The 27,153-nt window shown below is 45.6% G+C and overlaps 1 protein-coding gene and 2 pseudogenes across 1 annotated transcript in view; all 3 read right to left on the bottom strand.

Moving 5' to 3' along the window:
• Positions 1–683: 683 nt before the first annotated feature.
• On the bottom strand, positions 684–2,511 carry LOC142455549 (C-X-C chemokine receptor type 4 pseudogene; annotated as a pseudogene).
• The window catches only part of DGUOK (deoxyguanosine kinase), a 63,597-nt gene continuing 38,847 nt past the window's right edge, over positions 2,404–27,153 (bottom strand). The window contains exon 7 of the mRNA XM_075556933.1: positions 2,404–14,562. Coding sequence (XP_075413048.1) covers positions 14,488–14,562 — 75 coding nt within the window. The 3' untranslated portion in view covers positions 2,404–14,487. The remainder of the gene's footprint in view (positions 14,563–27,153) is intronic.
• LOC142455655 (U2 spliceosomal RNA) lies at positions 23,704–23,920 on the bottom strand (annotated as a pseudogene).

Below are 27,153 nucleotides of genomic sequence, written 5' to 3' on the forward strand. Positions count from 1 at the left end.
GTAGCCTTGCCTGCCAGTGTGCAGAATGCATTGGGAAGTAGATTACTGCAGATGCAGATAGGCTAAAACTTAACACCTTATCACTTGATCACTCTTTTGACCCATTTTAAATTTGTTCTAGTTTTTAATATTTTTTTCTGCTTTCTTTTCAATAGAAGGTTTCCTCTGCTTTGCTTTGTTATTGCCACGAGTTTTTTGGTGTGTGTGTGTGTGTTTTTTTAATGTTTTTCTGTATATGAAATCCCGGATAGGTAAATCCTTAGAGATAGTAATTGGATTAATGGTTTCTTGGGGGGATGGCAGGGTAGGTTGGGAGAAATGGGGAGCTAATAACAAGTACAAGAACAAAGTAAATGTTCTAAAGTGGATGTGGTGATGACTGTTCTCTTTCTAATATGATTGGACTATTGATTTGTATGATTTGTGAACTATATGCCAATAAAACTATATAAAAATTAAAAAATAAAAACCTCCTGTATGTCAACAAACCAAGTTAATGATAAACCAAGGGAAAATATTTGCTAAACATATGGAAAGGAAAAGATAATAAATGTTGTAGTTGTAAATGAACAAATGAAAAGACATAATAAAAATTAATGGTCAGAAAACAAAAAATAACAAATTACTTTATTTTACTTTTAGACAAATCCTTCATCTCTATCAAATTATCATTAAAAGTACTTCCTTCCATTTAAAAAAAATTTATCATGTGCTTTTATTAACAACTTAATACAAAGACTGTACAGTATAGAGTCTAAAATCAACCCACTCCTGAAAATGGAAGAACCACCTTTTAGAGGGTTTGGTTGTAAGCGCCATCTTCTACAGCAAAACTGCATAGACTAGCCAAACAGCTTCGGAACGGTGAAATAAAAAACAAACAAAAACCAAAACAATGTTCCCCTGGAATGGAGGGATTATTTATACACAAACAGCTGAGCATCATTTCTAGCTTAACATGATTCACTACACATTGTGGAATGTTCAGTTCTCTTTTTTACAGTCCTATCACCAGGCACACACAGCAACTAAGAACTTGGTCACAGGTCCTGCCTAGGTACTCATCAATATGAAACACAAACACGCACACCCAGACTCACAAAATCCATATAAATAAGTCAATTATACTTCATGACAACTAAAAGACACAAGAGAAAAACCATCAGTCAAAAACTGTACAGTATTGGTCAGTTTTTTATAGCTGAAAACATGTGTAACTTAAAAAATGTCCCTTTGAAAAGTAATTTTTAAAAAGTCTTTTAAAAATCTATGTTAGCTGGAGTGAAAACTTGAAGATTCCGATTCAGTTGAAACAGAAGAGTGTCCACCTCACTTTCCTTTGGAGGATCTTGAGGCTGGATCCTCTGCTCACTGAGGTCAGGGCATGCTGGACAGAGGTCTTAAATTTGGCCCCGAGGAAGGCATACAGGATGGGGTTCAGGCAACAGTGAAAAAAGGCCAGGACCTTGGTGATGGAAATCCACTTGTGCACCACGTCCTGAAATGCACAGCCTTGCTTGAGGATTTCCAGGAGGATGAAGGAGCCGATGCTGATCCCAATGTGTAGTAGGGCAGCCAGCAGGCGAAGAAAGCCCAGATGAGAATGACTGTGGTCTTGAGAGTCTTGCGCTTCTGGAGGCCCTTGGAGTGTGACAGCTTGGAGATGTTGATGCAATAGCTGGATAGGATGACTATCCCCTGCAGGATGAGGCCAACCATGACGTGCTGAAACAGGAAGACGACCACCCACAAGTCATTGGGGTAGAAGCGGTCACAGATCAATTTCCCCTCAGATTTGCTGAAGTTGACAAAGATGAAATTGGGAATAGTCAACAGGAGGGCGGGGATCCAGACGCCGCCATAAACCACCTTCTCAGCCAACAGCTTCCTTGGGCAATGGCTGTTGGTAATGGCGAGGTCGCGGTTCAGGCTGATGAAGGCCAGGAGGAGGACACTGCTGTAGAGGTTGACGGTGTAGATCACGTGGATCACCTGGCACATGAACTGCCCAAAGTATCAGCCCACACGGCATCCACCGCCCACAAGGGAAGCATGAGCACAAAGAGCAGGCCCACCATGGACAGCTGCAGCCTGTATTTGTCTGTCATGCTTCACCAATTCTTCTCGTAACTCATGACCAGGATGACCAATCCACTGCCCACGGTACTAGTCAGGAGAATGATGGTATAGATGGTGGGCAGAAAGACTCGATTGAATTGAGCGGTTCCTTCTCAGAAGCAGGGCTCCTTTGTGAAGTCATCGTCGTCAGAGCCCAGTTCCTCTGTGTTGTTGTCTAAAGTGAAGAACCCGACATCCCCTCTTCGCTTCCTCAGCCCGCCCCAGTTGCAGCCACGCTCAGGAACAATCCTTTTCCGCTGTTCTCCTCTGGGGCGCGGACGCCTCGAATATTCAGGGCGCTACTGCTTGCTTGGTGAGGGGGGCGTTCCCAGTAAGCTTTTGAGCGTGGAAGAACCAGCAGGTTGAAAGTGGGCTCACCGTGATCGCGTCCATAGTGCCCGCTCGCTCTCCAAGCTGCGGCGGCTACCGCAGAGGCCAAGGCCTGGAATCACTTTACTACCCGCTGCCTTAGCCAACGGCCCTTCCATTTCTTTTTACAAATTATTTCATTACAATAGGTTATCTACTTCCCTACATCATAAGGCTAATGAATCGAGGTAGCCGGAGTCACTGTTGTACACTGAGGGGGGGTTGTTTCTTTATAGGAGTGAGCATTCTGTTGTGTAGTTTGTGACCACTAAAGTTAGGAATATGGGTCTAGCAATTTCGACCCTAAGAAATATGCATTGTATCTTCTAGGATGGATTCACACATGCTTACATGAGTAATATGTCTTTCCTGAATCTGTACACTTAGTTCTCATATAAAGGTGTGTAGTTAAATTATCAAGATAAACCTGCACTAATTTCTCAGATGCCGTCCTGATTCTTCATCAGGTACATTCATATTTTTTAAGGACAGTCTACTTGAATTTCATGCATTTTCACCCCTCTTTTCATACAAGACTCAAGTGTTGTCAATAATGCTATAGTTGTGGTTGATGACATTGATCTCTGGCTCTCAATGTTTCTAAAGTATTTCTGCTATTTGTTTCTTTCTAATGCTTCCCTGGTGGTGAACTGCTTGGTAAACAGTATTTGATAGTATATTCTTTTTGTGTGGATTTAAAAAAAGAATCTAAACCTTGTCTTAAGTTGTGCAAATGACGGGTAGAGAACTGTGCACGTTTCTCAATTTACTTCTGAATCTTAGGAGAGTTTGACTCTCCTCATAAGAATGCTATATTACTCCATGTCGTCCTAAGTACTCCATGTTTGCATTTTGTTGGTGATGTTTTCAGCTCCTCTTCTGGTATATCCTTTTCATGCCTGGTCTTCAGCGATATTTTCTAAGGCTTCTAGAACCCTGGTGTCTAATTCTAGGGTTGTACTTGCTTCTACAGTGTTATACTCAATGTGTATCAGGGAGACATTTTAATAGTTGATCATTGCCTAAATATGTTTAATAACAACTCATCATTGAGATGAAAATTATGTACAGTAACAGAACAGCAGAAAAAGATATCAACGGCTTCCAGACAACAGTCTACTTGCTGTATCCTATGAGATTAAGTGAATGCATAGCATATGGTAAGAAAATGGCATATTTATTACATTCTTAAAATTGTCTGCTGCATGTCTATATAAGGCCCTGACATATTGGCTGCATTGTTATAGGACTGGTCTCTGCACTTAGAAAAATCAATTTTACAAACCACACAAATGGTGTGGTTTGCAAATTTTTCACCAGTATGACTTTCTAAGATAGCAAATGGTAAATATCATAGATCGCTGAACACATTTTCCATCTGTTAGAGGTACATACATGTCTTAAAACAACACTCAACTGATCTGAGAAAAAGATCAAGAGTGAAATCTACAGGCAAACTGAAATATCGAGCTTTATGTGTTTCGCTGAAATTAGTTGATTGAATTTTATCATTTAAGTCTATTAATTCTCCACACATTGTTTGATATACATACAATGGGTTGCTATTTCCTGGGCTATTACATTTTGAGATGTAGCCTGCTGAAAATGGATCAAACTGAGCAACAAGTTCAAACAAACCATCCAGATTTCTACTTTGTGAGGACTTAATTCATTCCTTCCTAAAAATATTGATCATGTTCAGCATTTATTATATGACACCAAGAATACTTTGCAAAACAGCTTTCCAATACTGATAGTTTTTATCATTTGGTTTTCCAGTTTATAAGTTAAGCCAAAACCATGTCTTTGGTTGAACATGACAACATACAACCTTTGAATTGAACTGTTTTCACGTTTATAGATCATGTTCCAGTTACACTGCTAGCTAAATCCATCAACAGCAAATCAATAAATTTAAGAAACTGGATGATATGCTCTATAAATCTTCACATCATTCACAATAAAAATTGTTTAAAAAATAATTTAATGATTTAGGACCGCATAATTTGCAAACAATACTGTATACAGAGCCAACTGATGGAGAACACCATAATCACCCCCTCTGAAGATTGTTTCCACTGTGTACAGCCAAGCAATAGATTCTGACTACAGAATCTGGGTTGACTACTCTTGAAGCGCAGAAAATTATTTAATATGGGTCTCCCAGCCTTAATCTTTGGGGAGATACTGATGGATTGGATGACATGATTCAGCAGCAAGTGATGGTTAATCGGTTAATTGGGATTGCCAATTGTGATGGCTGGTGTAGCAGTTACACGGTGTGGCTGTCAATTTGTGAAGGGATGGAGTCTAGCCTGTCAATCAGGTCATAGCCAATGAGGCCTCTGTGTGGGCATGGTCTTCTCCTGAGGATTCTGGGAACTCCTGTCTTCCTCCCTGGAGGCAGGACACACAGACTTTCTGCTTCATATTCCTGCTGACAAGCCACCTGGAGACACACTGATGAAGTCAGAGCCCTGGAGCTAGAGTCACTACGGGGTTACCCATGCGAGCACTGAGATGCTTCCACTACCACTGGGTATACAAGACTTTCCACCCACTAGCATGTGATCTTCCTGAATTCGACATTATAACATGGCTGTAGGAGTCTAAAGAGATGTTTATGAACTAATATCAGACATATGGGCTAATATTGGTCTTATGTACTGGATCTGGACTGAGCTGTTTCTTTTTTTGTTTGTTTGTTTTTATGGGGCTGTTTCTTAATATAAAGTTATTCTTTGAGAATGATGAGGGCAATGAATGTACAAGTGTGCTTTACACAATTGATGTAGGTATGGATTGTGATAAGAGTTGTATTGAGCCCCTAATAAAACGATTAAAAAATTATTCTTTGATATAAAGTTCTCTCTTACACACACGTGTCAATGAATTTGTTTCTATCGTCAACCTGGACTAACACAGCTGGGTATAAAATGAGCTCTCATGGAAGCAAGAGAGGAGTGGCTGCCCCTACTAGGGCAGAAAACTGTAACACCAGAGAGGGGCAGCAGCAGGACTTCCTGACCCACAGACTGAGTGGCACGGACTGCCTTACTTGAGGGAACTCTGTTTACTGAGCCAGGGAACTGGGTGATGGCAGAGTAGTGTGTCCTTTGGGCATTTACTGGCAGTCCTTAAAAGGGCTTTGCAACATTGCCCAAGCAGAACATCCACCAAGAGGCCATGAAGCCGAGAGGCCAAAGATTAGAGAGAAGCCTGCCTGTAACATGGCTGAGAAGAGGCTGCCTTGACAAAATTCTATGCTGCGCATTTTTAAATGGTTAACTTCCTTAATAAAACCCCATCCCCGTGAATATTGATTCTGAGTACTATGTGGCCATTACAATCGATTATCAAATCCAGCTGAAAATGGAGAGTGCGGTGGGAGGGATCTGTGGTGCCAGAAGGTTGAAAGGTGGAGGCATGTCTGACCATAGCCTCACAGGAATCAGCTTTGGGGGATGAGGATATAGAGTTTGATTCTCCTTCCTTGTGAAACTGAGGTCAGAGGCCACCCACACACCATTCTTTTTTCACGGTTGTCAGAAGTGGAATGCCTTGCGATGACTTCAGATTCATTGGAAACATAGGGTTTTGTAAGAGAGAACAAAAGAGCATGGAAAGTAAAACGTGATTACTGTTACTTGTATTGGCTCAATGTATGGAATGACACGCTAAAGCTGAGGGGAGAAAACGGCTTCTGGAGTCACCTGGAGCAAAAGCCAGGCGGGTTAAGCATTGGATAATTGATAAGGGGCAGAGCCTACTGGATCCCCCTTGCCACACGCCCACGACCATAAGCTGCACATAAATGTGCAAGTGGAGGGTAGAGAAGATTAAAATTGCTTTTTTTGTTTTTGTTTTAAAAGGGTTTAGGGCTAGTTTATCTGACTGCGTCACAGATATTAAATATTCTTCCTGGTACTGTAAAATAGGTGTACATGTTGGATGGAAATCAATATGGCTATGATTACAGAAAGCTTCTAAGTGAACCTCCATCCCGTATTTATTGGATATGCTAAAAGGGATTAGAATTTATCCAATGGAACAGACTTTCTTAGAAGCCAGCAGCTTGAATACAGCTTTTCTGGCTTTGGTTTAGAAAACCTAAGAGCCACCCAGAACCTTCAGTCAGTGTATCTGCATTTGAAAAGACCTACAAACCCAGCCAGAATAGCTGAGGATTCAGGAGATTTATATTTTTAAAGACCTAGAGGGGTAAAAAAAAAAAAAGACATCTGTTTACATTTTGAATTTCAAGCAATCAGGTTGTCTTGGATGAATCCAGGCAGAAGCAGAAAAAGCGAAAACAGTCTTGTGAGATGGAAAGTTAAAGGAAACCAGTGAGCAATTGTGCATGCCCAATGTGGCGATCACCTGGGTCCCCTTTTGAGTGGAAGTGGGGAAGCGGCAGCAATGAAGAGATGGGCTGAGTTTGGAGATGTTCTGCTGGCAGCCATTGACCTGGTCCACAGAGGTTAGAGATTCTAAAGCAGAGGAAGGAAGGGCTGGCTGGTCTCAAGTTTACGGAGTTGTGTTGATTCCTGAGCCGACAGGCACTGACCTACCCTAGGAGGGTAGATATAAGTGAGAGACTGAGAGAATGGGTCAGCTTCTCAGAAGTATAGGGAGGAGGAGGGGTGGGGGTGGGGACTCCCCAGCTTGCAGCTGATACTCATCTGACCTAGTTTGGATGGCTAAGGTCAAGTAGGCAAGGACCCAACCAAATGAAGAGAGAAAGATGTTTGCCACCTTGAGCTAAGTGTAAATGGCTGCATTTTGATGGAATGTTCTGAACTTCACTTGACTTGTGAATGCAGATGCTCCAGGTGTCAAAAGGAATAGAAGATTTCTCACATCAAGAAAAATGCTTGGGCTGTTAAGGACGGACAGTTTAAAACTTGGACATCAAGACTGGCTTTCAAGCATCATGAGTAGGCTCACAGTGAAACGATCCCAAAGGGAATACGTTAACCTTCCTGTGTGGAGGGGACAATGGCTTGAAGAAGGGGGGGTGGCCTGGCAGGACTCTGCATTATACATGGCTCTCCTAGCCACAGTCTTTGTAACTCCCACCCAACAACTTCCCTCAGAAGTGGGGAGAGGAGGAAGGCACCGACGCGATTCTGTGGGTGACTGTTAACAGGAGGAATTGTGGCTACCATCCTCCTAGACGCACAAAGGGCCCTCTGAGAATCAGGAGCAGCACGGCACGAAATGACCGAGGCAGGGCAAGTGCTGCAAAGAGCACCAGTGTTAAAGGCAACAGAGGGAGGCACAAGGTCATACCAAACTGTGCGGTAACAGCAGTAACCTACAAGGGCATGCACAGATGTTCAGGCTGAACACAGTGGGAAGACAGAAGGAGCTACAAAGCGAGGCTGGCTCATCCACCACAAGCACCAGGCAACCCTGGACATCTAAGACCTTGGCCCAAGGCTTTCCTGGTCTGCGTGGCGGAGAGCCCCCTGAATTCTAGGTACCAGCTAAATACCTCTGTTTCCGAGGAGAGAGAAGCACCAGGAATGTCTTTTTCCTCCTGATAAAGTGTTTTCTTTGCCTTACCATTTGTCTTATCTAGAAAACAGCATCAGAAAAAGATTGATGAGACGTCATCACACTTGACTGCACTTGCCCTCATAAGAACATCCTCTTTAAAGCCAGCCACCAAGACTACCAAGAATCACCCAAGGAATGTCTCCATTATCAGCCTGTCTTGAGAAATCTTAAATAATGTTCCACACTCAATAGCGATTCAGAAACATATACTAGTAAACCTCAGAGTCGTGGAATTCAAGCTCTCTGAAGTGGGACATGTCCTAGCTAACAAGGGCTTACCTGGGACATTAGTTCAAGGGAAATCCACTGAAAAACTTTCAGAATGTAACAGCAGTGGAGGTATTCATTAAAGACTCTTTGAAAGCAAAAAAATAGAAGAATGAAAGTACATCCATGGCTGTATACGTTTGACAGGATATTTCTACACATGTATTTATATGTGATATAAATCTACCTATGAATATAGTAAACATACAGGACAACTTTATGAAAACTTCGTAGCTATAACCAACCTCCTTGAGGGAAATGAGTCTGTGGACCTTCACGGCTAGTGAGTGGCCACCTCAAGTGTAATGGTGTAACCTTTGGTCTCCCCAAAGATGCAAGTAAATCAATCATTAGTCCAAAGTACTAATGGGCCACCTGAGCCCCAGCTTTCAAGATCCTGCGGCCAGAAGAACTAGCTGGTACCCAGTTACCACTGCGGACTACTTTGGAAAGGGATCACAAGGCATAGAGTGGGAGAAAAAAGTGGGACAAAATTCAAAAGAGACCAAATGGTCGAATCCCTGAGACACGCTTAACACCTTTCAGGTTTGGAACTGAACTCACCCCTGTGACTCAGCTTTCAAAAAATGAACTACATCATCAGGGAGCTAAGCATTCCTCAGAACCATCAGCCAGGCCAGAGGCAATCAAAGGGACACATAAAGCTCAGAAGGCAGGGAGGGATAAGAAAAAAATACATTGTGATAAGAGCATACGAGCCCCCAATAAAGTGATTTTTAAAAAAACGTGAGTTTTTATCTAAACATTCACTTATTTGTTTTGTTGAAGACTCATCTAATTTCCTTACACAGAGATATGTCATTATTCTGGTAAAACATAAATGTAATATTATAAATATAATACCCCTTGTTTCCCTGGAAGGCATGTTTGAAACATGCTTGTTGCAAACCAGCAACATTTTGTATAAAAGGACCAAATATAGAATTTTGGTCCTCTAATGTGCCTGATACCTTGTTATCAGTTTATATAGAGAATACTATCAAGCACAATTCTCTCCACAACTGATAGAAATTCATTTGATATGTAAATATAAATGAAACTTATTCATGCTAGATAAATATTAGTATTCCCAGTTTTGGTGGGGTGGATGGTTTGGGCATTTGTTATGCTAGAATTAATACCCATGTTATGATGAAATGTACCTTAAATATACTTTAAAGTTATGTTTACAAAATCGTTGTGTAGTAAAGTATCTTGATTCATTGTGAAGGCCACATCATTGGAGCGTTCTCTTTGGCATGTTACCTGGGACAGAATGTTTCTCAGACTGTGTCCAATGGCACAGCCTCACGTCTGGGTCATGGCAAAGACCACTGTGGACGGGAGATGCGGAATCAGCCCGCAGACAGGGGCAAACGTGGCAGCTCCTCAAAAGGGATGAAGAGCTGCTATGTCTTGAGGCCTAGGGAGTGCTCGTGGGCGTCTACTTGCATACTGGTGAAGGAAGCAAGAGTTGAATTCAACAGCCCACCCCCACCTCTTATTTGTATACAAAAGGTAGTTAGATTTAGGGACAGAGGGGTTGTCCCCCCAGTGCCTGCAAAGGCCCTAGAGGGATTGAAAAGGAACCGGACAACCATTGAACACCTGTGGGAAACCCAAACCCCCAGCACAGGTGAAACCTAAAACCTAGCTTCCACCTAGGACCATGACATCACCAGGTGCATTTAAACAGCCAATAAGATCAGCCAGTCCTTCAACCACACCTTGCCTGTGTGCCCCCTCAGGGCCCCATCTGGGGCAATTCAGGGCCCACATGCTCTTGGTCTCTTGGGCCCCCAGGGAGTCTCCACTTCCGAGCATGCGGGTGTTCTTTTCCAAGTGGTTTTTCATGCCCAATTGTGAAGCCCAGCACAGCTTCCGCTCGGCCTGGCATGCTTAACAGAAGTAGCATGTACCTTTTGCAGAATGTGAAACCTGAAACTTTTCTGTTCCTTCCACAAAACTCACGTGGATTACAAAGTGCTTCTGCAGCATGGATTCTTTAGGCTCCATGTAGCAAGAACCGAGGTTTAAACTACCCAGGAACCAAACACGAGCACTCTGGAGGGGCTCGCCGGATAAGCAGCTCCATTACGTGCAAATGGACCACACGAGCCGAAGTTGTGGAGGGGTAAGGGCCTTCCAGCTTGAGCAGCCTTGTGACCCTGCGTGAGGTGTCTCGCTGTCATTCTGACATGGGAGCTCGCATCAATTTCATTTAGTGTCCTTCCACTCTGGTGCTCAATTTTCCTTGTGTCCCGTCTTCCCCTTGACACCCAGGAGTGTCCTGTCTGGACAACAGGTGCCTCTGTTTTGCTGCTTACTGGGTAAGCCATCCCTGCCGAAGTCTTCCTCCTGGAGATTCGGACCGAATGGATCTGCTGAGAACCCAGGCCTTTTGCCCTCGGCCACATCTAGTCAAACTCCTTGGGGGTCGGGCAAGCTCCAGTGGTTTCAACCACTGCGGCCAGGGGACAGCACTGCCCAAAGAACTGCAAGACATGGGCTCACGCCCCATGTGTGTGGCCCTCTCGAACCAGGGTTTCATCCGGACAAAGGGTACAGTAATGCCTGTGGCGAGAGTTCAGAGCGGGCCTTCCAGGAGAGGGTTAAGGGGCAAGTGCTGGGTAACGGGAAGCACACAGGAATGTGTTCTCATTGGCACCTGGGAACATAGATAACTCAGCAATTACCTTTGATCAATGAATTCCCTTGGCAACCCTGGGAACCCATGCAAATAAGCAGGTTTGTTCCTAGATCCTGCCAGCCCTGTGATGCAGGATACATTTGACTTAAAGATCCTGTAGGCAGGGCGCCACGTGTCCAATTCGGATGCCTGGGGCAGTCCTAGCCAGAGGGCTCCTGGGCAATGGACGACAGCCACGAGGTCTCCCTGCGTTCAGACAATATGGCCATTCTCACCTCCAGGGGCCAAAATCTTGCCCTCATAAAGAAAACATGCCTTGCGCTTTTTACCGAACCTCCAGGTTGTCTCTTTCCAAACAGATGATCTGATCTAAATCCTCTCCTGGGGCGGTTTTTCAGCCGTTGTTTTAAATGTCTTGAGAATTCCTCTTTGCAGAGTCTCTATGTCTAAGACAGTGCTTTTTCCTGAGTAGTCAACTATCAGGAAGTCATGCTTCATCCTTTAAAGAGACGTTTGAAAAAGTAAATAAAGTGGTGTTTGATTTTAGAAAGCCGCCAAAGAGATCTTTCAGAACCCAAACTGGTGATTCATTGGTGTTCAAACGTCGGTAATAGTCTACTTTTTAAAGAGCTCGCTTGTAGCATGCATGTGCATGCCTGTCTTGTGAAGCTCCACGGGTTCTTGCTCAATGGGGAGCAGAGCCGGCTCTCTGCTGAAGCTCCTCAACTGGTTCCACAGGGGGCTCTGACAAGGTTTCTGAGCAGCCAGCCAACAGAGGTCAGAAAGTGGAGTTCTGAGGCCAGTTAAAACCACAGTCCCTTTCTGGATAGCTATGCTGTATTTGACCATGGGGAAATGGCTACAGGTCTTTCACTTTCATTAAGGCTCATGCTCAAAACAAAGGACATATTGCATTGGGTAAATCTGTTGCAAGAATGTTACTTTGGAGGACTACGGCGAACCTGACCATGGTGCTTCCCATCACCTCACAGGCACGTGAAAGTTGGACACTGAGTAAGGAAGACTGAAGCAGGAATTATGGTGAGATGGTAAAGAATCTTGAAAGCACCATGGACTGCCGAAAGGACAAACCCCCTCTGTCCCGGAAGAAGTACAGGTCGAGTGCTCCTTAGAGGCCAGCATGGTGAGACTGCGTCTCATGTCAGGAGAGACCAGCCCCTGGAGAAGGACATCAAGGTTGGTAAACTAGAGGAGCTGCAAAAAAGAGAAAGACCTTGGACAAAACAGATGGGCACAGTGCGTGCAACAACAGGCTCAACCCTAAGAACAATTGTGAGGATGGCACACAGTGCTTTGTTGTACATTAGGTTGCCATGAATCCCAACCCACTCTGACAACAAGGCCGAATCTGGGTTACTTTCCTCAAACCAAAGACCAAGCCCCCTGCCCATGCCAGTTCCCAGTCACAGGGTTTCTTTCCCAAGCTACACTGGTACGGGAGCAGGCAGCTTCCTTTCTCTGTTGGAGCAGCTGGTAGGTTTGAATCGCCAACCTTGCCCAATGTGCCACCACAGCTCCGGCAGTCAGTGACGCTGGGCAGTCTTAACACCACGGAATGATCTTTCCCAATCCAGGAAACACTGCTAGCAAGGGAAGTGCCTGAACCTTTTCACACAGGGATCCCGAGGCACTGACAATGAACCCAGACTTGGATTAGCCGAGCTACTCACATCGTTTTGACAGACTGGAGAAAGGCTAGCGAGCACCCACTGGCAAGAGAGTCAGGCACCTGGGCTCTCCCACTGGACTTGGCTGTTATCTAGTGACCTTGGGAAAGCATTTCCCCAGATCCTCCAAGTGGTAATTGACTTTCTTATCTATAAAAATGATCTAGCACCTTCAAAGTCAGTGGCTTCTAAGCTGAGAACAAAGAGGCTGGGGTGGGGGGGAGACTGCTAGCTTAAGGCTCTAGTCTGCCTGCTACAAGCAGTGAGGAGGGAGGTCCTGCTCTGGGAAAGGGGACTTTGGGGGCAACAGAAGCTTGACTGAGCCGAGAAAAAGTCCCTGCTTGGAAGGAGAAAGAAAGCACCTCTCAACTGCTCTTGACAATGGAAGCCTCTCCAGGAAGGGAACACATGGGTCATTTGAGGTCAAGTTCAGGGCTCCCTGCCAGCCACGAGGCAGGAAGGAAACTGCCTTGAATGCTGAGCCTGCTCCCCCAGCTCTCTGCCCGGCTCCCTGGCAGCCCAGGATCCCTTGGAGGCACCTTCTAGATGCAGCCATTCTGGTCTGGCCTCATGCAGAAGAGAAGCAGTTAAGAACAGTATGAAACGAAGGGCTGTCTTGTCTTTTCCTTACAGAGAGGAGGGCCCTGGACACTGGAAAACATTGCCCCACAGCTTTCCTTCCCCAAGACACACAGGGTACCTGCCTTTTGAATTAGTGTCTGAAATCAAAGGCATTTGGCATGTAGTCAGCGGATTTCTTATCCTACACTTGAAAACTGTCCTGATGCCATCTTGTCAGGGCGTCCTGGTGGCTTCTCACTGGGCTGTCTGTGATCAGCAAGGTTAGCAGTTCTCCTTGGGAGAAAGACAGGGCTTTCTACTCCTGGAAAGCTACAGTAGCTGACACGTACAGGGCCAATTCTAACCTGTCCTACAAGGCTGCTACGAATCAGCATCGACTGGATGGCAGCGAGCTTGAGTTTTAATGCCAACTCAAAGAACTGACGCCCACCTAAGTGCCAAGGCGAAAACACCTAGAGAGGGGCAGTATCCCTGATCAATGTGGGAAGGCAGGAGAGGTAAGAAGATTGATTGAAGCAGAAAAAATGAAGGCTTAAGGGAATCTTTGTTAGAGCTAAAGACTGTTAAAAAAAGGGGAAAAAGGAAGCTATCCACCTTTGTCCACAAGGGAAAGCTACTGTGAACGCTGAGTTTGTCTGTTGAAGGGCCAACCCTCACTTGTGCATCAACTGTCCGTGCTGGATTGTTCTTCAGGTTTGGTCAGACATGTAGCACAACTCATTTCCCACCCTCTCTTCTTTCTCCCACGTATGCCAAATAAAATTATGGTTCCCCCGTTATTATATAGCCTTGCGGTCATGTTCCCCTGGGACGCTTTGTTCAGGTGTTTTCTCCAAAGCCAACGTGACTACAACTCTTTTTCCCAAAATTCTATCATCTCATGTCCAGCTCGGATGCCACTTGAGCCAAGACACTTTGTTGGTGGGCAGGCAGCGCTTCGACAGTCTGTCAACCCTGCAGGGCACCGAGGGCCAGGTTCTCTCCCACTCTGGCCTCTCACATCAGGCACTGCCCTGCCTTGGCCTGTGCAGCTCACCTGCCCAGAGTGTCCTGCCCTCTCTGCCACCCCAGATACTACTCGCCTCACCCTTCGAGGCTCAGCTCGGCTGTAATTGTCCTTCCCAGAGTAGGCTGTCACTACTCTGTACCCAGAAGATGGCCTGTATGGCCTCTTATCCTCACACCATCAACACCAGCTGCTGTGGAGTCAACACTGACTGAAGGCACACGTGAGCGAGCTCCATAAGATGGTCAGTGGCTGATTTTTTGACAGCGGTTTGCCAGGCCTTTCTTGTGCGGGGCTTCTGGGCTGGGTGGACTCCGACCCTGCAGAGTAAAAGTACAAAGTCACTTTTGCATTCAGACGTAAGGGAAGTGGGCATTCCGGGGATGCTTAGGGAAGTGGTCCAAGCTGTAGTGTTGGGCTAACCGCATGGTCAGCAGTGCCACCCCCCCAGCTGCCCCTCACGAGAAAGACAAGGGTTTCTACTCTGGTAGAGGCACAGCACTAGGACGGCCACAGGGACACTTCTCCCCTGGAGTTGCCGTCTCTGGGGTGGGATGAGGCAAAAGTGACTCGATGGCAGTGGGTTTGTTTTTGTTTCATTTCTCCATTTCTATAATAATACCAGGCACCGGGAATACAAAAATGGCTAAGTACTTATCCTGGGCTCTAAACAGCAACCTGTGTTAGCAGCCGATGGCAAAATTACCACCTAAATCACACCCCCCAGGCACCATGATCATCGAGCGGCTCCCTTAAGGGCTCTGGGCCCTAAAATCCTCTTGCATATCCTCATGGTGTTTAGCACACAGAACCCCACCAACGAAACCCACTGCCATCGGCTCCGAGCAAGCCGCACTAGGGTTTTTGAGTAACTCTCGACAGCAGCAGACCGCTTCCTCTTTCTCCCGAGCAGGAGCTGGTGGGTTTGAACTGTCAACTTTCATCGCCCACGTGACGTTATCAGGAGGGGCCAGGGCCAGGGCCAGGAAAGGGAGGTATTTCATAAAGTAAAGGGTCGGCAATACAGAGGAAAACTCTGGGCGAGAGATGGATTTGACAGGCAGGAAGATCATGGGAAAAGGTGTTGTCTCCACCAAATGCCTGTGCTACATGAAGATCAGCTGGGCGTGCCACAAATAAAAGGGTCTGAAAGAAATCAGGCACATTCGAAGCCCATGGGGAAGACCCAAAGCTGGGCATGCACAGGAGGAACCAGCAACACTACATACATCATACATGCGCCTCCATGTAGCCACTAAGAATGGTCACTACCCTCAGGAACAGCTGCCAAGTGGGGGTAGGAAGGGGTCAAAGGCAGAAACAGAGGGCAGGCTCTCTCTCCGTTCAGAGCGCTCCTCTTGGTTTGTCGGCCCCTTTTGCAGCCACTTTCCACATGGCTTGGGGGCTCTCTCCTCACTCTCACGCAGCTCCCCTCTCAGCCGTGCATGCTTTCGAGAGATCGTGTGTATGATTGGAGACTGTATCACCTGAAACTTCCTTTTCCCTCATAAAAGTTACTGGAACATACCAAAGTACTTCTGCCATGTGAATTCTTTGAGGGTGGAGAAGCAAGAACTGGGGAAACCCATCTCAGAACCCTAACATTTTGTGTCCAGAAAGTCAAAGCATACATAGGATGGAGGAGAGATCTCCAATCAACGTTCATTCCAATACGTCACACTTGCCGGTAGGAGGAGAGTGGTTAAGCACAATGTCCCTCGACAATGAGGCTGGAGATGTGGGGAAAAGTCTAATAGGGAAAAGAAACCCATCACACTGCCGCGTCCCATATACTTCTCATCCCCAGAAGGCCCCCATCCTGACCCCTTCTCCTCCTTTACAAACAGCCACATCTGCACTCGGAAGCCCCACCCACCTGCTGCTTCCTGGTGCAGACGGAGCATAAAAGCTATGCTCGCCCGCCACTCGGGGGCCCAGATCTGAAACACTAGTTTCTCTGGGTTGCTGCCTAATAAATTTTTTCCTCTGTAAAATCTCCACAAGTGCCTCTTGGTCATTCCGAGTTACAGTTTTGCTGTTAAAGAGAGGGGCACAATAGAGGGCTTAGGACTTGGAGCAGGAGTAGTTCTAGAATGCAAAGGTAAGGGAGGAGAGAAGCACTTCATCATCATATGGGAACCACAAGATGTATCTGGGGGCTCATGATGGGAGGAATGGGAGAGAAGCTTGGCAGAAGATGGTAGAACTTCCACTTAGGAGGAGTAGGAGACCTGGCTTGAGGCTGTGTGTTTACATATGTTGTAAGGGCAAAAGACTCTCAAAAACAAAGGCACAGCCATCAAGTCAATTCCAACTCACAGTGACCCTATAGCACAAGGTAGAACTGCCACTGAGAATTCCAACTCACAGTGACCCTATAGCACAGGGTAGAACTGCCACTCACTTTCTGAGACTAATTATTTTTGCAGGTGGAAAGCCTTTCTTTCTCCCTCGGAGCTGCCTGGGGGTTTCAAACCATTGACCTTGGGATTAGCAGTCCAACGTGTAGCCACTACAAGCACCAGGGTTCCAGGGGGCAAAAGACCCCAAACACAAGTATAACTTATGGAGAACATTAAGTCTGAAAGAGGGCAAAAACATGACAAAGACACATTATCCTGGTGAGAGGCTGTACATTATTCTAATCCTTGGTTTTTTTTTTTAATCCTTGTCTCTTTTTAAGAATCAATTTGAGAACCTTTTCTTTCTTCTTGGACTCATTGTTATTAGCCCATTTCCCTTGAACCTTCTGCGGCAGTTACATAATCTGTCAACTTGTGAAGGGGTGGGGTCTAGCCTGTCAATCAAGTCGCAGTTTAATGACCTCATGTGGAGGTGGGAAGGAGAGTAAATAGCTCATTGGAAGCCAGATACTAGCTCTGCTTCTCTTTCTGTGAGACATTCCTGTTGACAAGCCACATGGAGCTAGGTTGATGGGAGCCAGAGCCTGGAGCTGGAGGAGCTACGTGGAGACCCACGCCAGTGCTAAGCTACTTCCATCACCACTGGATCCACAAGACTTCCCACCCACTAGCCTGTGATCTTCCTGCACTTGGCGTCATAGCATGTGGTGCATGAGTCTGAAGAGGAATTTACAGTCTGCTATAGGGCATATGGGCTCATATTGGACTTATGGACTTGATCTGGACCAGGCTGGGATGCTTTCTTAATATAAAATTACTTTAAAAATCATTTTATTTGGGGCTCATACAACTCTTATCACAATGCATACATCCATCTACTGTGTCAAGCACATTTGTACATTTTTGCCATAATCATTCTCAAAACATTTGCTTTCTACTTGAGCCCTTGGTATCAGCTCATTTTTTTATATAAAGCTCTTTCTTATACACGAATTTGTCTATGAATTTGTTTCTCTAGTCTACCTGGACTAACATACTTCCCCCGCCACACCCAGTTGCTGTCTCTATGGACTTACCAATCCTGATATTCATATGCAGAAAAACACTAACATTTTAAAAAGAGTAACACCGAAGTAAAACAGAAAATACACAATTCTGTGGCCTTCAATCAAGGCAGTCAGGATTTGATTCAAGATCTATGCAAACCTCAGCACCCAATGTTCCATCAAGGGCACACCCAAGCAATTCCCCAAGGGCTAGACAGGCCCTCCCTCCACTGGCCTGGAGAGTGTCAATATTTCACTTTCTAATGCACTCTGCCCGAGAGCAAGGCTATTCACACTACTGGCTATTTGGTCGGAAGGAATTCAATGAAGGCGTACACCTGGAGGCTCAACATTCGATTTTGGGCTCTCACTGTTGTCCTTCGCACTCAGAGCTTAAAACACACAGAACCAGCACAGTGCTCTGTTGCACATTGTTTACCTGGGGTGGCTCGAGGAAGGGATGCTTATGGGTAGTGGTACTGGTGGTGGAAGAGAGGGCATTCCAGCTGCTCCTGGGCACAACAATGCTTGAAAAAGAGCCTAAGGGTGCTGCTATACAAGAGGAGGATGAATGTTAGAGAGTCCATCACAATCTCCACTGAACCCTGAACTGGGGCAACAGGACTGAGGTGGTGAGATTTCAGAGATGGATGGACAGAATTTGATGACAACGGATGAGGAGAGAGCTCAGGTCAAAGATGACTGAGACTTCTTACTGTGGTCCACTGGGTGATTGGCAAAGCACAAACTGGCTTTGTTATCTGGAAGTACAGCATGGTGTGTGTGTGTGTGTGTGTGTGTGTGTGTGTGTGTGTGTGTGTGTGACAGAGAAGAGTTTCTGACATGTTGACCTTGAGGGAGTGGGGAGTGGGGACAGGGTGGTGGAGGGTGGATAGTGAAAGGGAGGCAGGACACAACAGAAATATGACTGGCCAAGAGTGAATAACAGAGGTTGGGGGAGAAAACGAACATTAGCTCAGATTAAGTAAAACGCTACTCTGCACTCATTAGGCTGAAAGGTACAGCACAGGTAAAGGCTGCTGCACAGTTACCTGCCACCTAACAATGTTTCCCCAAGGGCAAGCTGCGGCTGTCAGGTGTCAGAATGACTCCCTTCTCTCTCCATGTGACTGTCTGACTCACTGAGATACCTTCTTCTCCAGGATGATGGGCTCTCTGAGACTTGCTGGTGGGACTGTCGTCGTCATCAGTAAAAATGAAACAGCTCTGTCTTACCTGGAAGACCCAAGTCACTCTGACACCAGGCAGATTTGATTTCCAACTCAAGCTCAGAGCTTCAGAACACAATCCTTTACTTTTACCTTATGTTGGTAGGAGCCATTGAACTGCTAACCTCAAGGTGGGTGGCTCAAACCCCCCAGCTCAGCTATTCCTCAGGAGATAAGGCTGTCTATTCCCACAGACAGTCTCAGAAACCATAGATAAGGTCACTTAAAAAAAAGTTTAGTTTTATTGACACTTCTTTCCCATATCATAGAATTCAATAATTCAGTCATATCAAAAAGAGTTGTATAATCATTACCACAATCAATTTTAGAACATTTTCTTCTTCCTTGTACTTATTAGTAATGTAATTATTATTTTTTAACTGTGGCAAAAATATACACAACAAAACATTTCCCAATTCAATACCTTCTACGTGTACAATTTATGACACTGATTATACTGTTGTGTGACCATTAGAGATAACTCAATTATTCTGCCACCCTTAACATAAACTCAGTGCCCTCTAAGCAAAATTTTTTCCTCTTTCACTCATGGTAACCATTGGTGAACTTTGGGTTCTTCTTTTTTAAACGTCGTTTTCTTGATATAAAATCCACGTCCTTGTTGGGTCACTTTTAGAAAGACCTGCATATACATCATCTCCATCGGTTCTAGAGCTAGCTCCCCTCCACTCGGCTCACCTTCATGGGAGATCCTGCGTCTGTTCCACACTGCAGACCGGCTGACTCCTTTATGCCGCCATGCTTACACTCTCAAAATATGGCTCTGGGAAGTTGGCCTACACTGACCCTTCCCCCACATCCAGAAACTCCATCGGAGTTCATTTCCCATTCGTGAGACACCTCCCCTCACAGTTCCTCTGACTCAAGGTTTCCCTCAGCACAATGAGTCAACATGTCTGACGTGGTCAAACTACAGGTTTGACTTTGGTTGTCTTAGGCCAATTGGTATAGGGCATGAGAATTCACTACACGATTGTGTTGACTTCTCCACATGATTGCCAATTTCCATCACATGTCCAAGTCTTGGGGGAAAAAATCCTCTCCTGATAATAACAGTGTAAGGAAAATCCTCATGGGTTTTAATTAATTTTTTTAAAATTCTTTTTAGTGAGAGCTCTTTTTTTGGGGGGGGGGGAGGCTCTTACAGATATAACATTCCACGGTTCCATCACCTCAAGCAATATTGTACAACTGCTACCACATCAGTTTCAAAACGTTTTCTTTCCCCACCCCTTTTAAACATGTACACTAACTATACAGAGACTGCTACCACATGTATAGTTTTTGGATCAAATAGCATGAGGAGATGGGACACCCTTCCACAGTGGGACTCCCATCTCCTTGGCTGTGTACATTCAAACATGGGGGGTGGGAAAGAGGGATAGTTAAAATGTTTACAAAACTTTAAGCTTCCTCGGAACTTTTGCCAGCGTGGAGGAAAATAAAGAACATAAAAAAACCAAAACAAAACAAAAAAAACGTTTTCTTTCTTGAAACTTCTGGAACTCCTTGCTATCAGCTTTCCTTTATGTCCTCCCACCCCACCCTACCCCCAGGAACCTGTATTATTTTTGCCATCTCTTACACATCCATATTTCCATTCATATACAATTCTGTTGTCTGATCTCATCGAGTGGAGTGGAGTTAAAATCCTCAATGCTACCAGCTCCCTATTCTCCCCTCCTCCCCCACCCTTTCCTGTACCCTCAGCGAACCATTAGTCCCGTTACTGATTTTTCTTCTTCTTTCCATTACTGTTTCTGAAGGGTTTTCTATCTTGGCTTTCATGTTCCAAATGATATAAATGAATGAAAAGCAAATCTAACATGATTAATGAAGTAAAGCCAATAAAAATGTAAGGGGAGGATAGTTACGTGGTTCATCAGTGCCATACTGCACCCTGGATTCACCATCCCGTCCGTGTGGCCCTTCTGAGAGGGACTGTGCACTTATCTCACAGGTGGGTTTTGGGTCTCCACTGCATCCACACCCCCCCTTCACACCTATTTGGTTGTTTTTGAACTTCTGATACCTTTCCTCATTGATCCCTCATGATCAAAAGCTGGTGTGCTTCTTCCATGAGAGCTTTGTTGCTTCCCTGCTAGATGGCTGCTTGTTTAACTACAAGCCTTTAAGACCCCAAATGCTATATCTTTTAATAGCCAAGCACCATCAACTTTCTTCACCGTACTTGCTTATGCACCCATTTTGTCTTCAGTGATCATGTCAGGGAGGGGATTATCATACAATGCCACATTATTAGAACAAACTGTTCTTGCTCTGGGGTAAGATTTTAGAGGCCCAGTCCATCTGTTTTCTTAATTCATTTACTTATATATACATACATAAACAAATGTATATCTATTTACATAATTACACACACATATATATTTTTTCTTCTAATGGGTAATTTTTAACCAGAAAAGAAACCTGGGGCACAACTTACCCCAGGTATTTCCTCATTCCAGAAGGGACCCATCCCCTGACCCCACTTCTTCCTTTACTAAGGATCAGGTCCCCACTAGAAATCCCTGCCTATTCCCTTATATAACCCTGCTAGCTTCCTAGTGCAGACAAAGTATAAAAGCCATGCTCACCGCCATTCAGGGCCCAGATCTTCTGGAAGGCTAGTTCCTCTGGATTGCTTGCTAAAACATTTTTCTTCTTTCAGGTGTCCAAGAGTGCCCCCCCTGTTCATTCCCGAGTCACGACTTTGCTGTTACAACAGTAGGAGCTATGACTATATTTGGGATCGGAGACAGGCAGAATATCCCTCCAAAGCTGTCCTAATTTTACAAAGCAAAAGGAACTTTGCAAATATGATTAAGACTTGAGATGGAAAGACAAGTCTGTGGTTCCAGGTTGGCCCAATGTAATCACAGGAGTCTTTAAAAACAAACAAGCCAACAAACACAAACCCACTGCCATAAAATCAATTCCCTCGTCTTATAGTGATCCAATAGGATAGAGTAGAACTGCCTGAACTGATGAACTGTGTGGTGTATCAGAGCTTGAATTCTGAGCACTAGGTTAGCAGAAGGCTCCCATTTATAGTGGGCGCTCGAAATTCACTTTGAGTCTCCACACAGATGCAGTTCCCCTCTGACCACTCACCAGTAACTTGGAAAACTTTGCCCTCAGGCAGATTGTGAGAGTGAATGACTACCACTCCCTAGGCCAGCGTAGGGAGGGGCAACCTCACCCTCAGGGACTTGCCTTGGTGTGTCCTTGATGGAAATGAGGCAGTAGGCTCCCAAGGTCATGAGTCATATCCCAACCACCTTGGTCAGAGGGCCCTGATTCAATCTTGTGTGTTTCTAATCTACACTAGTGTGTATCCCAATTCCGGTTATTTTCCCAGTTCTATAGTCCTGCTTCTGACTGTGATGAACTGATAGGCAGAGTGGCTCTGAATCCTTTGGACACCATTATGGTCTTGTACTTTGCCTGGCCTTTGTCCTGTTGTAAACTTAAAGAGGGGTCAAAGTACTTATTTGGTTTGGGGTCAGTTTCCCCCTACAATGATTAAGCCCAATACTTAGCTGGCACTGTCTAGCTAAGGTCAGAAGCATGCGATGCTGTCAGGGGCTTTGAAGAGGAAGGCGGAGGATGGATGGGCTCTAGCAGCTGGCAAGGAGAGGACAGTCTCCTCTAGGCCCTGAAAGCAGCGCAGCCCTGCTGGTGCCCTGATTTCAGTCCAGGTGAGACTCAAGTTGGACTAATCTACAGAACTGTCAGAGGAGGGCTTTGTCATTTTAAGACATAGCCTGTGTGTTCATTTTTGACGGCGGCGAGGGAAAATGAAGGCAAAAGTGAGCCATGCTGTGCTATCTGGGGCTACCACATTTCAGAAGCGTGTGTAGTAGAGCTTAAATTCTGAGCACTAAGTTTGAAAGAACACAAGTAATGACATCCCCAAACCCACATTTTGGGTCTCCCTGTGGATTCAGCCTCCACTGAATCCTGGGCCATTTTACCATCAGTGTGGCTGGCCTGGGCTCCAGGCAGTGTATCAGAGCATGGGCTATCCTCACTCCTCTAGCTGGGCCAGGAAGCAGAGGGGGGGGGGGTGGCTAGCCCTTAGGAATATGGTCTGGGTATGTACTAGGGGGATACTGAGCTATTAGGGTCACATGGTCCGGACTACCAACCTGTAAACCCTTTGGTCTAGCATAATGTTTGTCCCCCAATCAGGGTTATTCCCCCTTCTGTAGTTCCCCTTCCATCTGTGATGTCCTGCTTTTGTGTTTCCCTTGCCCTCCAGGGTCCCATTGAAGGAGTTTCTGCAAATTCTTGGATGTCAATGGGACCCGGTACTGAAGGCCTTCCTCAGCTTCATGATGTGCCTTTGTTTTTGTCCTGTTTAAGATGTAATAAATGTTCTCCTTAAATTATATGTGAGATTTGTCTCATAAAACAAGAGACGAAAAAGAGAAGCCAGGGGAGGAGGCACCCAGAGGAGAGAGAACGACGAGAGACTAAGAAAGCAAACCGCTCTACGGAGAAAGTGGCCAACTAGTTAAACTGCCCCTATTTAAAGTGGAGGCTACACGTTCCAGGGTCTCGCTTCTTTGACTTCCTTTACTCTCAGACTCTAGCATTTGCCTATAACCAACCACCTTTCACCTGAAACTATCACCTTCTGCTTTCACATTCCCATCTGACAACTTGCACCTCCTCAATTGGCACGCTAGAAACCCAGCCAGGTGTACTATGTGGGTTCCAGAATAGCAGGTCTTACCACACTGAACGCTGGACAGAAATGCAGCTATTTTTAGGCGTTCATCCAAGTTATGGGACTCAAGGGGACAGCCTAACCTACGAGGAAGACCAGCTCAAGGCCGACTTGATAGTGGCAGGACACAAAAAATGAGGAAAGGGGTGTATTTCAGGCAAAATGCTTAACAGAGCCGGAAGGTGCTCGAGGTGCCTTCCCACCCCCAGCATCCCCTTTGCGTCTCCACGGTGCTCGCTCCTCAGATACTACACTTGATCTTAGCCAAAAGGCCGAGAAGTGATTGCCCCACTCCTCAGATTCAATGTCTCCTCCAGAATAGCGCGCCCTCCCCCGCCCCGCACACAAATACTCAAGTGACTTAGGGGGCAAGGTGACTGCTCCTCATTCAAACGCTCACTCTTTCTACAGATGTTCTCAGCTACCAATTTAGAAAATGGTAACTTGGTTCACCTAGATGAGACTGTTGGTGGCTCTGGCTCACCCAGGGGACATCTGTGTTTTAAAAGGCTTGGAGACTAAGTAAAGACTATGAATGAAGAGTACCTTTAAAACCCATAATTGGCTTAGACAACCTGGATGGAATGCTTAATCCTCACAGGGCTCCAGCAACATGCTTTTCCTCTCTGCCCAAGTACTCCACCATTCGTGTTCAGGGGACCCTCTTAGGAAAGCTGTCCCAGATTATGGTGACCGTGTGTTGCAGCCACCCCCACTCCCCACCCTTTCCCCCGTGTCTCCTCTTTGGAAATGCTCACCAACGTGCAATGAGTACAGCTTTCTCCACTGGATCACTGAGGGAAGAACAGCCCTACTTTCTGCGGGGTTCAAAGCTGTCTCCTTGGTGCCTGGCCCAAGGCAGGTCCTAGCATTTGCTGAATGAATGAATGAAGAGAGGTGGGCTCATGCTCTGACTTGAGGACTACAGGTGATTCCTTCACTAGAGGTTCCTAAGAAACATAAACAGGAATTAACACGTTGGTTGCCCCAGCTAAAAGACTAAAACCACCAAGTTTCCTGAACACATCAAACACCCTATCTGCATCCCTGATTTCTCCAAGGCCTGAAGCAGATGTGTCACCAATGGGCTGGGGCAGTTCACTGTCCACAAATGATACATACTGGAACAACTGGCTAGCCATGTGCAAAAATGAAGTTGGACCCCTTCCTTACACCAGACACTAAAGCTAACTCATGTGGGATCATAGGCTTAAATGTTGGAATTAAAATGACAAAACATAAGAGCAGATACAGGACAAAGTCTTGTGGTCCTGGGTTATTCAAAGCCTTCTTCAACTTGCCAAAGGCACAAGTGGCAAAACAAACAGATTGGACTTGATAAAAATTAAAGTTACTTATGCTTCAAAGGGCACCATCAAGGAAGGGAAAAGACAGTACGTACATTGGGAGAAAAAGAGTGTTCACCATATATCTGATAAAGCACCCTGAAAAATGGACAAAATATTTTCCTACAGAAATACAAACGGATAGTTAAGTGCAGGAAAACACCCTCTCCAGCATTCACCAGCAGGAAAGTACACATCTCAGAACCAAGACAAAACTCCCTGCTGTCAAGTGGGTTTTAACCCTATAGGCAGAGTAGGGCTACTGCAAAGGGTTTCTGAGAACTGTACATCTTTCTAAGAACAGAAAGCCCCATGGTTCCCCATGGAGCGGCTGGTAGTTTTGAACTACCCTGAGCACAATTTGTCACAAATTGTGGGATACAGAAGGATTTCTCCCAAGCTGTCTCCCCCAAATATATGCCAGACAGCTGCTTGGGAATGACTATACTTGGAGGTCATCAGAAGTAGGTCAGGGGTTATTCCCCCTGAGAGCTAGCAACTATCCAGAGCAGGTAGTCACCACTGTTTATCCCACAACAAATAGGGCCCACTCCCTTCTGATAAGGATAGTCATTGTCTGTTTCCTTATAGGAGATCCCAGAGAGGTCAAACCTGCCCTAGGATGACCAAGGTTAGGTCGCCATCTTGAATCTAGGGTCCACCCATCTTGTCACATGTCTAACCCCAATCCCTCTTCCTATTGTGTGTATGTCCCTAGACCACCCCCTTCTCATTACTGTATTACCTATAGTACAGCCCCTTCCTGTGACATATGTCCTCACCTGTAATTAGGGGCTTGCATGTCCCCAGAGAAGATAAATAGCCTGGGCTAGCATTAAATCTCTCTCTCTCTCCCCCTCCACTTGGACCAACGAGTGGAGCTGAGGTGAGCATGCTACTATGAAACGTGTCTGACTCCATTTATTTCAATACTTCTCTCATGCTTTCAATAACTTTACTATGATCTTTACTTATTATCGCTGTACAATTGCGCCTACCGGACCCGCAATGATGTGTTAGGGGCTGGCTTCCCCTGACAAAAAATTGCATCACCAGGATGCCATAAGAGCCCAAGAAAATTCAAAAACCAACCTCACTGCCCCCAACTCAATTCCGACTCATAGCAACCCTGTAAGGCAGGGTAGAACTGCCCGTGGGTTTACGTCAACTTCTTTCTAGTGTAGAAAGCCTCCTCTGTCTCCTACAGCGCATCTGGCTGGTGGTTTCAAACTGTTCCACGAGGTTAGTGGCCCAAAGCATAACCATCACGCCACCAAGGCTCCTCATGTGCCCACTAGGAGGGCTATCATAAAAATGACCACGTATTGTTGAGAAACCCATTGCTGGTGGAAATGTAAGCCACTTTGAAAAAGTTCAGCAGGTCCTTAACATGTTGCACGAGGACTTGCCATTTGGCCCAGCAATTCCACTCTCAAGTACATATGCCAGAGAGATGGGCACATATACCTGCATGAGAACTTGTGCACGAATGTTCATAGCAGCATGATTCATAACAGCTCAAAAGTGAGAAGCCTGCAAGTTCCTCAATTGATGAAAATGAAGTAAATCCATACAATGAAGTACTCCAAAAAACCAAAACAATTCTGCCACTGAGTCCGTTCCAACTCATTTTGACCCTGCATCGTTTCTGAGACCATCAATCTTTAGGGGAGCAAATAGACCTCTTTTTGCCCACAGAGCAGCTGGTGGTTTGGAATGACTGACCTTGTGGTTAGCAGCCCGATGCTTATACCACAGTGCCACAAATGAAGTACAAGCCATAAAAGGAAATGGAGCACTGATGCACGCTATGGCAAAAATCAACATTAGGCTTGGATCAAGAAGCCCATTCCAAACCACACACTGGTTAACGCCTGAAGATACAGACAGTAGATTATGGTTACCTGTTCTGGGCCTGGGCCTGTGTGTTGCGAGGCTTAAGGGAAAGTGGGGAGTGACTGCTAATCGGTTGTAGCTTCTTTTGGAGTGATACAAATGTTCTGGAATGGCACAAGGAGAGAGGGACCAGACTTCCACCCAGTGCTCCAAGATGTGAATGTAACATGTCTACGTGGAGTAGGGAACCAGTGGAGAGGTCTGGGAACTGGCCCAAATCCCAACTACTAAGGGGACACCTGCCCCTTCCCCCAGAATTTATTTCAAAGGACAAC

Source organism: Tenrec ecaudatus, chromosome 8 (genome assembly GCF_050624435.1).
Source record: "Tenrec ecaudatus isolate mTenEca1 chromosome 8, mTenEca1.hap1, whole genome shotgun sequence".
NCBI lineage: Eukaryota > Metazoa > Chordata > Mammalia > Afrosoricida > Tenrecidae > Tenrec > Tenrec ecaudatus.